The 13,299-nt window shown below is 41.8% G+C and overlaps 2 protein-coding genes across 7 annotated transcripts in view; both read right to left on the bottom strand.

The window, feature by feature from the left end:
* Positions 1 to 5: 5 nt before the first annotated feature.
* On the bottom strand, positions 6 to 8,930 carry LOC110976876 (methylmalonic aciduria type A homolog, mitochondrial-like). Of its 4 annotated transcripts, none has more exons than XM_022230536.2 (6): positions 6,172 to 8,930; positions 4,829 to 5,319; positions 4,069 to 4,191; positions 3,220 to 3,390; positions 2,553 to 2,722; positions 6 to 1,395 (listed from the first exon to the last, which is right to left on the bottom strand). In XM_022230536.2, exons 2-6 carry the CDS (start codon positions 5,229 to 5,231, stop codon positions 1,087 to 1,089), a joined length of 1,176 nt encoding a protein of 391 aa, XP_022086228.1. In that variant the 5' UTR covers positions 5,232 to 5,319; positions 6,172 to 8,930; the 3' UTR covers positions 6 to 1,086. The 4 variants fall into 4 exon arrangements, with proteins under 4 accessions (XP_022086228.1, XP_022086229.1, XP_022086227.1 ...); XM_022230537.2 differs by having other exon boundaries at positions 2,553 to 2,719; XM_022230535.2 differs by having other exon boundaries at positions 234 to 1,395; positions 2,553 to 2,788; positions 6,172 to 6,329.
* Positions 8,931 to 9,064: 134 nt separating this feature from the next.
* The window catches only part of LOC110977006 (uncharacterized), a 52,329-nt gene continuing 48,094 nt past the window's right edge, over positions 9,065 to 13,299 (bottom strand). For 2 of the 3 annotated variants that reach the window (XM_022230768.2, XM_022230769.2), the window contains 2 exons: positions 12,747 to 12,851; positions 9,065 to 12,316 (listed from right to left, as the gene is read on the bottom strand). In XM_022230768.2, the coding sequence (XP_022086460.2) occupies positions 11,786 to 12,316; positions 12,747 to 12,851 (636 nt within the window). In that variant the 3' untranslated portion in view covers positions 9,065 to 11,785. Of the gene's footprint in view, positions 12,317 to 12,746; positions 12,852 to 12,980; positions 13,060 to 13,299 lie in introns of those variants that run through there. The other variant, XM_087133724.1, reaches the window with a different exon arrangement.

Genomic DNA, 13,299 nt, shown 5'->3' with positions numbered 1-13,299 from the left:
ATTGCCCTTTTTTTGACTGTATGTGTTTATTATATACAAATTAGACTACTTAAGAAGAGCGATACATTTTAGGTAAAACGTTAGGAAAAATGTCTACACTGTTGGGTAACTTTTGCCCTCGGAAACACTTAAGCAGATGGTCGTAGACACTTGTCAATAGTCCCAACCAAATAGTCCATCTTGTTCAATAAAACAAAAATCCACATCCAAAGAAAACTACCTCAGGAATCCAATTGCTCTTTTTTTGACTGTATGTGTTTATTATATACAAATTAGACTACTTAAGAAGAGCGATACATTTTAGGTAAAACGTTAGGAAAAATGTCTACACTGTTGGGTAACCTTTGCCCTCGGAAACACTTAAGCAGATGGTCATAGACACTAAGAAACAGGGACAGAGACTTTTAGTTTTTAAATAGGAGGGGTTAGCATTGAAGCTGCAGCCTTCAAAGACCTGGACTGGGGGATTTTCTCCTCATTTTTAATGTGTGAAAAATCATATTTTCATGGATGGGATCCCCACATTCCCAGAAAAAAATGATCTCTTGCCGTACATATGGAATTCAAATTACTGGTCTTAACACCTGAAACAATGAAAACTTATTGTTCTGCCTTCAATTTCTCTTTATAACTAGACATTTAAAAAATACGGCAAATAATTTGGAATGAGACTTGATGAACAGAAACAAGTTTTTGGACATTTCTTTCATTTTGAATATTGAAGTTCATCTTCTCCAATGAAACTGCATAACAGACAGAATGAAAATTCGGAATTCTTAAACGTGACGTTCTTGACGTATATTCATCACTGATTATTCAAGTTCATCGAGAGCAAAAGGGATACCTAGGCAAAAGGACATGCCACTGGGAAAAATTTTTTTCAGCTGCCTCTACAGCTAAGGGGTAAAAATTACTTGCAAATTATGAGGCCATGTGGCTACATCACAAAGGCCAGAGGGAAGTCTTGAGGAGCTTGCCCTTGACTATAACAGCCGGGCATCTGTGATGCAATGTTCAAATCGGTGTTGATTTCTCCTTGCAACTTCTGGAAACCGGACATGTTCGTAAGGGCAGAGATCAGTGACATCATAATCCATTGTCATGTGCGGTGGCCTTTGCTCTAAACCTGCTCAGCAGTAGGTCAGCTGCCATGCCTGCTGTGATCCTCCCCTGGCTGACCTCCGCCTCCATTTGGGGGATCTCCGGCCGCACCTCTGGGTGGCACCTGAAGATGTCCAGGATGTTGTCACGGATGTGGTTCCACATCCAGGTGCGATGTTGGTGGGCTCGCTTGGGCAGGAAGAGCTTGGACTTGATCATGATGGTGTGGTACTCCTCCATGGTTTCCCAAGCCTCTGTAAGGCCGGTCTTGGTAAGAGCCGACACCTGCATGACCTGATACACAGAGTACTAGACTTCACGCTATTCTCACAGAAAAGTGCTTACGATTCCTGGAAATGCCAAGGTAAACAACAGCCATTCTTTAAAGACTTAGTGAGTGCCCCTGTCTCTGGTGTACTTACACTTCAAGGAACCAGTCAGCTTAGACAGTGCATCTCCACTGTGTCACTGTCTATGGAAATTTGGTCATGATATCCGCAGGTGTATTAAGAGGAGCCAGTGGAGGCCCACAGTCCACTGAGCACTGTGGGAAAGCACACATGTACACAAAGTACAGAGGTCTATGGGCCACTTCCTGCCGGGGACTCCGGGATCGGAGACGTATGGTTTATATGGGTGGCCGGGGTCTCCGAACTCGGACAAAGGAAACAGGGCCCTGTAACAAAAGACCATACTCCGAACAAAAGACCAGGCTGCTGGGCATTACCAGCATTTTTCACTCTCAAAGTGGTGATAATCCAGCCTTGTTTTGAAACCCTATACCAGGGTTTGGGGCATTGAGAGCGAGCGGATTACCACCGGGGACAAAAGTGCTCCACCACCGCATTGATGAGCCACGCAGCACCGCTGCACGCTTATCTGGCCCCTATTGAAAAGAGGTCAGCAGTGCACTGAGCCAGGCTCGTGAACAAAAGACAGTTACATGACACTGCACAATCTGGGCTCTGTTTACAAGGCTGCAGGCCTAGCTGAAATACTCGGGCGTCAATGAAGGTCACCTATCAACTTAGAGTAGTGCCTGAAGATTACTTCGAGCGGCTATAGACGACCGTTAAATGGTATTATGAATTTTTGAAGGATTTTGAAAACGGAAAAAATGATAGTCATGAAAAATGTTCCGGCACGAAGTGGTTAAGCTATGGGCAATATTGTGCTTGACCTTTCTGAACATCAGTCTTTCATCAAATCATGGGGTAAGCTTCCTGTATCACCTGCCCTTCTTGTGTAGAGTTCCACCTCATCCATCGTTCCCTTCTATTGCTCAATGACCTTGAGTGCAAATAAAGGCCAACTCAAGCCCTCATAAACTCCCTCGTAAACACCCTTGTAAATCTACATAACATGTACAACTCATGAACATCCAGTGAGCCTGTGCACGTGACAATTCCAGCAATTCAGATCAAGCAATCTGTACCTGAGCCCCTCCTTACCTTGGGAGACCAGACCTGAGACCTCTTGCGCATGATCTTGAGGGCGCTGGTGTACTCGGCCTTGACCCGTCGGCTGGGCACCTTGAGCTCCCCATCGGCCTTGCTGACTAGAATGAGGTCCACTTTTTCCACAATGCCTCGCTTGATACCCTGCAGTTCATCACCGCCTGCTGGAGGCACCAACAACACTAACATGTCTACCATGTCCGCAACTGCATACTCCGACTGACCGACACCTTGAAGCCCAAAAAATTGTTTCATATTACAATGTTTATAAAGAAACTTAAAAATCAGCTGATAGACACTCTTTCTGTACACAAAATGGTGGAGTGGGGTTGGGGGAAGTAGAAAATCACATTCAGGAGGTAATCATTTAGCTAATTTCCAAAAGAAAACAAATGATATCAAAAACTCCACACAAAAGACGTTGATAAAAAACAAAATAAACTTACAGGCCAAATGCTTGCAAGAAACCGAAGTTTCACATCACTTTAAAACTGTATTGATTCAGAATACCCCCTTAAAAAGAACATAATTAATCTCTATGAAAAGAATGCATGAGGTAGACAACTTCGGCAGAGTGGGGAGTAATTTAGAGGGTTATCACTCTGAACAACAGAACACCTTGGGTAAATTTGGCCAATGGAGATAAAAAGGGTTTTCCTACCGACAGTTTCAACCAGGATGATGTTAAAGCCAGCACCCTCACAGACGACGATGGCATCGTTGGTGTTACGTGCCACCCCACCTAGGGTGCCAGCTGTGGGTGAGGCGCGGATGTAGGCACTCATGTCTCGGGTCAGCTCAGGCATCCTTGTCTTGTCCCCCAGCAAGGAACCTAAAACCCAGAGAAGCAGTGGGGAGCGGGGAATTCAGCAAACAAGATAGCAGTGAAGAAGGGAGATGCAGACAACCTACAGAGAAAAATTTCCTTCTTCAGGTCTGGTTGGATCCAGATTTTAAAGTTAAACCTGTCGCATGTAATAATCTTATATTTATCTGTTTTTACCTTAACATGTTCTCATGTCTGACAATGTAAGGTTGTAATCAAGCATGCAAATTGGTGTTGCAAATTGACAACCACACATATATGCATTCTGTTTTTAATGGTCATTACAATTAATTTTCAACTATAATGGCAATAAATGAGTGGTTTGAAACCAAATTCTCAAAGGTTTTGGAGCTAGAAACCCTACTGAATGCTTACGTCTCAGTGAGAAACCTGCCTCAGATCCATGACTAGACTTGCCACAGAGCTATACCGCCTGACAGTCTGTGATTACTTGTCACAACAGTGGCGCTGTTCAAATGGACTGCTCCCTCTTTTAAACATTAAAATGGGCCTTTAAATCAATTTGTATTGATTTCCAAGACATGATCCTAAACATTTTTACACCAGTTGCACTTGGCTACATCTGGCACTGTTAGGATTAACGACAGAGTACATGTACAGCTCCACAAAGAACATCCCAAAGCAGCGAGAGCTGGGATACATCAGCCGAATGAATGTGTCTACCTCCGCTGTAGGACGAGGATGGGTCCACCGCCAGCACTGCTACCTTGTGGCCTGCCTCAGTCAACTGCTTGCCGAATGCTTCTATAAACGTGGACTTCCCTGCACCAGGTGGTCCTGTCAATCCTGTCATACATAAATCAATATGCAGACCCCAAAAATCAGGTCAGTGTATTAACATATCACTATTAATTTAACAACTTTGTGCTGACCACAGTTGATGCTTTTCACAAACCCTGGTGGACTTCCTGTTCAACTACTTTGACAGTAAACCACAACTTGTAACCTACATGTATAACATCCTTAATCCGTCAGAACGGTCTGGAGGATTTTGAAGAACTCAGGCAAGCAGAGCTTAGCCGCTATTACTTTACATACGTGTATGGCTGAATGCGCCTTTGAGGGTTCAATGAATGTGTTCCCAGTTTCATAGAGGGTGATGGATTTGGGAGGATTAAGGGAGAAATTAGAATCAAGGTTTAACCCTACCCCTCTGCAATCAATCACACTTTTTGCCCGTATCTTTGAAAGAGACACTATGTGATGTGTGAAATCTCATTGCTAACTGAAAGATTGCCAGATTAATGTGTACAAGTCTTGTTCACTCTAAACTGAATTATAACTAACTGTAGTTATGTGGAGTTTTTGTGTAAATAAAACTTTCTTAAAAGGATCTATGCACATACAAAGGACAGACTGGTAATATCCCAACAACAGAAACATTTGAAAAAAAATGCTCTCCGAATTACAACAGTATGTAAACCTATTCGGAACGAAGTTGGAATTCCATCATTCTCTGCTGTCTTCTTCTTCAGGTACGCCAAAATTTCCGCCAAGAGTTCCCTGGCCTGTGCCTGCTTTCCATGGTGAGTGGACTCCACCAGTGTGATGCACTGAGCAATGGCGGCCCTGTGGCCTCCTACAAGCTGATGGAAAAGCTTCTTGGCCAGACTTTCCTTGTCTAGGGTTTGGCTGGCAGAGGTCTTGTGCACCGAGTTCGTGGCGGGTACACTAGTGCGTAAGGTCTGGCTCCATCTGGACCAGGAGCCACGGGAGACTTGTGAATTTCGGTGAGCGAAGGATGTCCTTTTTGTAGCCCAGGGAAGGGCCTTCAACAGGAATGAGGTGCAGAAAAATCTGGTCTGCCACAATGCCATTCTCAACATGAGATGGCTTGTCTCTCTACGGCTAACTTCACAAGCTCATTTTGCACAGGATGATGCAGTACACTACGGTAAATTCTGCATATAGGCCCTAGGCACAAGCAATAAAATGAAAATGCATCAAGAAAAAGTATGCCACTGCCAGGGTACTACACTATGGGTACAAACGGCAAGCACCCAAGGCAATTACAAAAATACATGTACTAGAATTTAAGACACCTACATGTAGGCGTAAATGAGATGTATATGTAGGCCCTACATGTACAGATGCATGAATAATCAGGTGATGATATGGCCCCTAGCCCATGTTGGACATTGTCTTCATGTATACTACGAGAACGACTATGACGACTGACTGTTTTAGTCGCAATCATCACAATGCAATGTAGATGGAGTTCATTACCTTTAGCACCCTGTTCCTACTATAAAAGGGAACAGATTCTACTTTTTTTAAAATAACTTGTCTAAACAAGTTGTTGGTGATGTCCTCTTTCATATCAGAAAGAAACGAGAACAGGGCTTTTAGTTTTTGAGTCTGGTTCCTTGACTGGGATGGAGATTTATTTAGATGAATCCAAAAGCCTGAGTCCGGTAACCAGACGAAAAAGAAAATGGTGTGATTCAACTGAGTGGTTGTCTTTTGCCAAACTCGGGTTAAAATTTGAAGTTTTCTTGCTTAGATATTTTAAAAATTTACCTAAACTAGGCCCATCAGCATTGAGTAATGATTTCTTAAGTTAATGGTTAGTTAGTTTGAGAAAGTCAAAGTGGACTTTGTTTCCTTATTATAGGAACAGGGTAATACTAATTAGTAATGAACCCCATGTAGACGACGTCCACTAGGCTAGTAGTAATAGGCTCAAAATGATATGAATACAACCAAATTTATCACGCATTCTTCTTTTTCAGTTGGCCACTGCGAATCGTTCTTCTGTAACTTTACCTGTTACTATTGGGCCGTCAAGCATTACAACAAAAGCGGACACAAACCGTGGCAAAACACCAAACCGAACCACGCCAACAAACGGTTCTCCACTCGTTCTCAAGCGCAAAAGCAAGTTCTGAAGTTGTTACCAGTAGTATAGTACCAGACTAGCGTTCCCACGGCCGAGCCCTCTAGCGACTGACTTCGATTTAAATGGCGCCCTCCATAGTTGATTTTACGCAATAAAACCGCCCCACGGACTGGTTCCCAGTCCTTTCATTATTTAAGGGGCCAGTCCACTAATTCAAGCCCCATTGAAAACAGTGTAAAATCAGCACTGTTCAGGGCCCAAAAGCATGCACGCCAACATCCCTGAGATTTCTGAAACACAAATGAAATTCTTGTCTGGTCACTTATCTTTCAATTTCTTTCATTTTTTTGTGGGTTAATCAATTACATTTTTAATTATTCCCACAAAACAAAATCACCCCCCCCCCAAAAGTGATTTTTTTTCCAGTCTGATTGCAGCCATTTTTCAAGTGGCAACCCTCATCTTTCTCGGGCACTTAGGACCATTTTTCAACCGTAGTTTTTAGCCATTCTGCTCTCATATGAAAGCTCAAAGACCCAGGGAGTTGATCCTGGCAACGATTTACACAATCTCACCATTTTGGGGGCCAAACAATCTCCTTTTTCAAAAGATACTGTGGAAGGGGGCACTTTTAATGCTAATGAGCTGGTCAAACATTCTCACTTGAATTAGTGGTCTGCACCCTTAACGAACAGCAATAGCGGCCATGCACCGCAGTAAGTAAATTCCCATAGACAACAATGATAAATCCCTATACTTCGAAATTCTTTTAAAAGTACTCACACGTGTTCAGGCTGAACAACAAAATGATGATCAACTTGTCGTCTTTCATTTTCCTTTCAATTTTTGCCAGTGGATTGACCAATGACGTTTTGAGAAATTCTCACCCAAAGCAGAACACCCCTGAAATGAAGGATATTTCCCTAGCTGGGAAAAGTGGCCATTTTGAAACAAATGAAACAGCTGAATACATGTAATGCCACTTTAAATTTCGGACCGTTGCATCCAAATTGCTCGGATTGGAATCCTTAAGTCCAGAGGTTCTGTGCCATATTTCTTCCAATTCCGTGGTTTTCGGGACATCTCTAATGTAGAATATCTTGAGTGTATAACTATTAATGAGCTCAGCGGACAGATTTTTGGTCAATTTAAGAGGGTGCACCCCAGAAAAGCAATGGTTTTAGAAGAGTACCGTTAAATGGCACAAAATCGCCAAAGCGCCATCGACCGAAAACAACAGCAATATTAAAAACCTTTTTTTGTGAAAAGTGCTCGCTGGCCTACTACTAAAAACTGACCAACGCACAAATCGTAAAGAAAATACAGACAGCACAAGTAACGCATAACTCTGGCAATTTCGGGGCCGAGAGAGATGTAACTATGAGGTTTCACCTGGGACACCACACTTTTGTTCATGAATAACGTATAGGCATAAAACACACAAGCCAGCAGATGCCCTTCACATGATAACATTGGCATCATAAATGGGTTTAAACGGGACCCAAAGGCCCACTTACAAAGACTGCATCATTATTGTTTCATTGCATGGCCGTTTAATCCAACTAACGAGCTCTACCGGTCACGACTAATAATTCGCCGAGCGCGAAGACAACCCTTCATACATACACTGTACATGTACATGTTTACCAACTTATGCATGCGCAAATCAAGCACGAGGTGCCAGTGTCACGTGCGAGCAAGCCTGACTCCCAATCGTCGCCGTGTCGACAAATTTACCACCAAATCATCACAAGCTTCTTTCTGCTACAACTGTGTTCTGGCAGGATGTCTGATCCCATAATTTCTGGGGCGTGCGCCTCCGCTCCCCACAGACATGGGAATTTTCACCTTGAGGTTAAAACTAGTCACAAATGAAGGTATCAAATAGTTTAAAGAGCGGATGGTGGCAAAGAACAAGAATACACATATGAAAGTGATCCAAAATAATATAAATTTTGAAAAATACTTCTCAGATTTAAATTTAATATTAAATTAAATCAAAACAACTTAAAAATTTAATATCGTGGGGGTAATGTCAACCCTTGTTTCAAAAGAGGTACTTTTTCGGAAAGGCAGCAATTGCACCAAGACGCATCTTCCATGCACATGCTAAATCAAGATATCGTTTGTTCACACAAATGTAATTTCATACGTGCTATTGAACACCAAGTCTGGCTCTCAGCCATACCATCACGATTCGACTGGAAACATACACTGAGAGTTGGACACTTGTTTCCCAAGAGGCACCTTACAACAAATTATTTATGATTGTCTTCATCGCCTCGAACGGATTCTGATCCCTGCAAGGGTCATAATCTATGATACCTCCATGATCATGAATATTCCCCGTTATTCCCGAACCCTGATAATGCCACACTTGTCTTGAAAACGCACTGATGGGAAGTCTGTTGGGTGCCAACGATTTTGCCATTAACTTGTATGGTGTGCATAGTTGACATTTAATCCTGCAAGATATCTCTATTAATAATGCAGATACCCTATTGGAAACAGAGATATCCCCATTAACAATTAATACAGAAAAGCCAGTTTTGCACGTTATAAATCTGAAAAAAATTCTGTCTAAGTACTAGTAGGAAAATAAAAGAATGCTCATTTTAGTTAATTGAATTTCCAAACGAATTTCCACTTCTGTAGAATATTCATAATTTTTTGACAGTTGCAAGCGCTCTAATAATGTTACATTGTCGTTTTTAAATAATCTATGGTTCGTGTTTGAATTATAAACCCAAATGTAGCTCAGGGAAAACGACTGTTTCTGGCTGAGTTAAGCACAAAAAACTCAAAACAGGACACGTATCATCAGAAGGTAGGAGGAGGATGCTAATTTATTATGGCTGTTACACTGAAACTAGTATACCATATCCACCGAAAAAGAAAACAAAAACAAAATAGAACTTGACGTCATCAGGGTTGATGTTCATACCAACTTTCCAGTTTATGCGTTGTACCACGTTTAAAAATTGGGACTTGAAATTAGTCCCGATAAAATGAGAAAGATGGAATCGTACGATTTCAAAAAGGTGATTGGATTGAATCCAATAACCTAAAAAGGTCTCTCCTCTGATACAGGTTTTAAGTGAGTTGCAAAATCGCACCACGAAAACCACGTCAAAAGACAAAGTAATTCTATGCATAGTCGTTTGCTGATAATTGGAAAATATTAATGTCTAGTGTGGGTTAATGATTATCAAGGCCAGAACTGTGTTGTGAATTCAACCTGTGAAGGGGAGTTACAGGACCTTAAATTACTTTGCTTGAAGGTGAAAAGTTGTCAAACAAAAAGCAAACAAATTTCGTCTCGTGTTGGTACAAAAATTGTGTTAATGAAAATGCCACGGTGGCAATGAATATGGACTGACGGATTTAACACTGCACGCATGACTGATACAAAAACCAGCGCACAACGAAACTAATGTAAAAGCTTTACAACTTTGAAGTTTGAAGTCAACCAGACGAAAGGTTTTGTTGTTACGGTCATTTGAAGTTCAGGGCTACACGCGTGCCAGCCCGCATGCAATGTGGAAAAAGTATACATTTTTGGCTGACCCCGTCTCGGGAAAAATTGGCACTACGTAAGTACGGTCGGTTCAATTTTCACAAAATTAGTGTTAAAATGACCGCAAAGAGTTACTCTAAAATCCCCTAAAGGCTCAGATCCTGAAAAAATACACTGAGGAGATATCTGAAAAATGTCGGGGGGAGAAATCGGCCCCCCGCCTCTTTTAGGTTTAAGTCGTTTATGTCAATATTTGCTTTACTTTGACCATCGCATATCGTTTGGCCAATGGGGTGAGAACTGACTGACGGTTCCCAAAGACCGCCGCGTCCCGTGTGTACTTGTCAGCTGACGCAAGCACCGCCCAGTTATTATGGACGTACCTGACCGATTTTTTTTATTCACTGATCAATGATGACTGAAATAGAAACAAAAGAAATCCGCACTTAATAGAGAGCAGAGGCGTATAACCCCGAGGGTGGGGAAGATATATATACATACCACCCACTGTCTGACCAGAGGGCCATTTGATCATCAACCCCCTCCCACATACCCATTTTGGTGACAAGATGTGCTTTTGAAGGTTTTTAATATTACAACCACCGGGATGTATTACATAATTAGGACCTATATCTTTACATGTAAACGAGGAGCAAAACGTACAACGTTTTGTCGTTACTGATGTGAGGCCTTAAGGCCTCCAAATTTTCCATGACCGGGCAATCTGACGATTGTGGTCCCCCCACTCCACTCCCATACGCCGGTACAGGCACAACTGACAGCAAACCCTGATCTGGAAAACGAGTACGCAAGAGCGACTGGCAGGTCCAGGATGGAGGAAATGAGGGCCATGCACCTCCTTCCTGCCTGGGCCCCAGCTAAAGGAATCAGGTTTTTTTTATGAGAGAAAGGCATTTTGTGGTCTGTTTCGTTTCTTTTCCTTCCAAAAGCTTGTAAAAAGCCCCGAAATGTCTCATTGCTCAGAAAGGCCGCAAAACGTTACAAAGAAAACTTTTCAAAGTTCCCCCATTCAGAACAACCCTCTATCCGCCCCGAAAAAAATGTCAAAAGTTTCACCACTCAATGTGTTTTGATTTAGATATGGAAATTCTCATAAGGAATAATTATTATGAGACACCCTTCAATTAACAAAGAGGGTTGCATCCCCGTGAGTATTATGATGCATAGGTCATGTATTCTAAAATTGTTTTTGGCACACTTTGCCCAATAATTTTCGGCAGCATGGACAGTTTCATTTCAAACACATTTAACAAACGAAAATGCTCATGAAAATCATGTAATTTTTGTTCACAAATAAACGAAAAAAATCTTCCTATTGTAGAAATCATCATATTATTACTGCAGGGCTGAACACCACTCAGCCAAAAGAATCAGAGGGCCATGAAAAAATTACAATATTCTACTTTTCCCAGGGTTAACTTGGAATTAATTCACTCTCTTTCCGACACTTATTGCGATACTGTTTACATGAAACATGGGTCAGCCCTATTTCTTCGACAATGATTTTTTGGTGTGTTTTCAACCACTATGCATACGTGCAAGACAACTAACTTTTCACGAAGAACTGAGTTTTACAATATTTTAATTACAGATGCTATTCAACCATTCAAGGGCAGCGACAGGGTTGTCTGTTTCTGTTTCCCAAATGTTACCTCCGATCATGCACTCATGCTGGTTTTTTAGGGGGTTTTAGGTCCTTTTTTGATTGCCAGTGAGATATGCTTGGTAAGTACAGAAACGCAAACAGCTTGTTGCCAATACTAAGCGAACACTTTTGAAATTCCTCCCTTTAAGAACTGCATCTCAGTGTTGCAGCAGTTTGCACCCTGCCTGCGCGCCGTGCGATGAACAATCAGAGAAAATCTAGCAGAACTTGACTGCAATTTACGCTGTATCCTCGTGACTAGACTCTGTCCATGTCAGCCACGAAGTGGTTGTCTCTATTCGTTTTGAGTTTAAACGATGAAAGTGCTAGCCAGCTGGAGATAAGGTGAGGTGGAACTCTAAACCTCACACAATTTAGCCTGGCTCCAGTCATCCGATTCACGGTGCATCCTCGTAACTCTGTCCATGTCAGCCACGTGGTCGTTATCTCTATTAAACTCTCTAGGCCAGTACTTATAAAAGATGAGCAGGAGCGCCGAAGCGTCGAACATGTGGTTCCCGCGCACAGCCCCGGGAGGACCAATGCAATTCTCATCCATTGCACATGCGTAGAGGGGTTTAATAACTTTTTCCTGAACGGTCGTGCTATTGATTACCAGCTGCCGATTGGCGGCAACGTGGGGTGTATTTGGGGATTTTGCGTAGCGTTTTCTCTTTATGCCGAAGTAAGCAAACATTTTGCGATGAGTGAGGAAGAAATTGTGGAGAGCAGGAGCAGACAAAGACCCTGCACTCAGCGGGGTGTAGCTGTGTATTTTCGAAAAATAGCCGTGATGTTCCTTGGCAAATGGCAGCAACGTTATTAAAGAGTCTTGGAACCTGACAGAGGCGTCTGCCCAGAAAATGACACCGAATTCATTCAAGGCTTCCTGTAAAACACACATAAAATAGCATGACATAGAAGCTACACAATGACTGTCACATTTCAAATAATTGTTTCGATATGGTGGTGGTTTCGAAACTGGTAGCCCATCAGCTGAAATGCAAAAACTGTGGTGTTCATTTTAACAACCTTTAATCCATCAGACCAAAACGGGAGTAGGGGTCTGTATATCAACACATCAGCTTTGCCGGATATTGGAGGACAAATTGTGGATATTTGTTGTTTTTTTTATAATGACCGAAAAGTACAGAGGTTTCAGAGTGTTCCAGTTTGAGGTTTTTCACTTTTCTACTTCCAGGAAAACTGACTAAGCGTTATAGTAAAACCCATTTTCTGTTTTCTCCTACAGTACTTTCAAGGCAGAGTTTTTCCATGTTGTCATGAGTGTAAGTACTGAACAGAAGCCTGACACGAACCTTTATAATGATCGGTTTCCAGGCGAATTTCATGAGCACGGACACATGTGAAGGGTATCTGTGGAACTCGAAGGGTCGAACCTCGAGGTTACATAATCTCCTCAACTGTAAGCAAGTTGGTTCAATTCAAAAGTAAAAAGTCCAGTGAGCTCTTCATCGATCCGCATGACATCTTTGTCTGCCTCCTTGAATTCCAGCTGGATTTACACCACTCAAAAAAAAGTTAAAGACCACTTTTTTCCAAATTTGTAATTTTTTTCCAAGCAATGAGTGGGGTCTCGTTCTTTCAGTTTTTGTTTGCCTAGATGGTGTTCTAATTAGAATAAAAAAATAAAAGTTTCAAAACATCAAATGCACATTTTCAGCAGTAAAATATTTTATATAAAAAAGTATACGACAATACTAAAAATTATTCCTTAACTTTTTTGTGTAGTGTATTTTGCAACGTGACTTTTCTGTTGCAGGAATCATTTCATACAAAACAATGCTTGCATTCCATTCAAATGATGAATAATATGCGAAATAAAATCAAACAGATCAGGTACAAACTCTT

Source organism: Acanthaster planci, linkage group LG02 (genome assembly GCF_054643075.1).
Source record: "Acanthaster planci isolate LZ-2023a linkage group LG02, COTS_SCS, whole genome shotgun sequence".
Taxonomy (NCBI): Eukaryota; Metazoa; Echinodermata; class Asteroidea; order Valvatida; family Acanthasteridae; genus Acanthaster; species Acanthaster planci.
The sequence above is the reverse complement of the archived record's forward strand: the minus strand, read 5'-3'. Positions and strand labels throughout refer to the sequence as shown.

Bases quoted from the DNA above. Each gene is read 5' to 3' on its own strand.
- LOC110976876 (XM_022230535.2), bottom strand. From the start codon at position 5,231: ATGTTGAGAATGGCATTGTGGCAGACCAGATTTTTCTGCACCTCATTC. The intron at 4,192-4,828 runs GTTTACATACTG...TATGTATGACAG, and splicing joins TCCAACTTCGTTCCGAATAG to GATTGACAGGACCACCTGGT. The intron at 3,391-4,068 runs GTAGACACATTC...TCTGGGTTTTAG, and splicing joins ATCCTCGTCCTACAGCGGAG to GTTCCTTGCTGGGGGACAAG.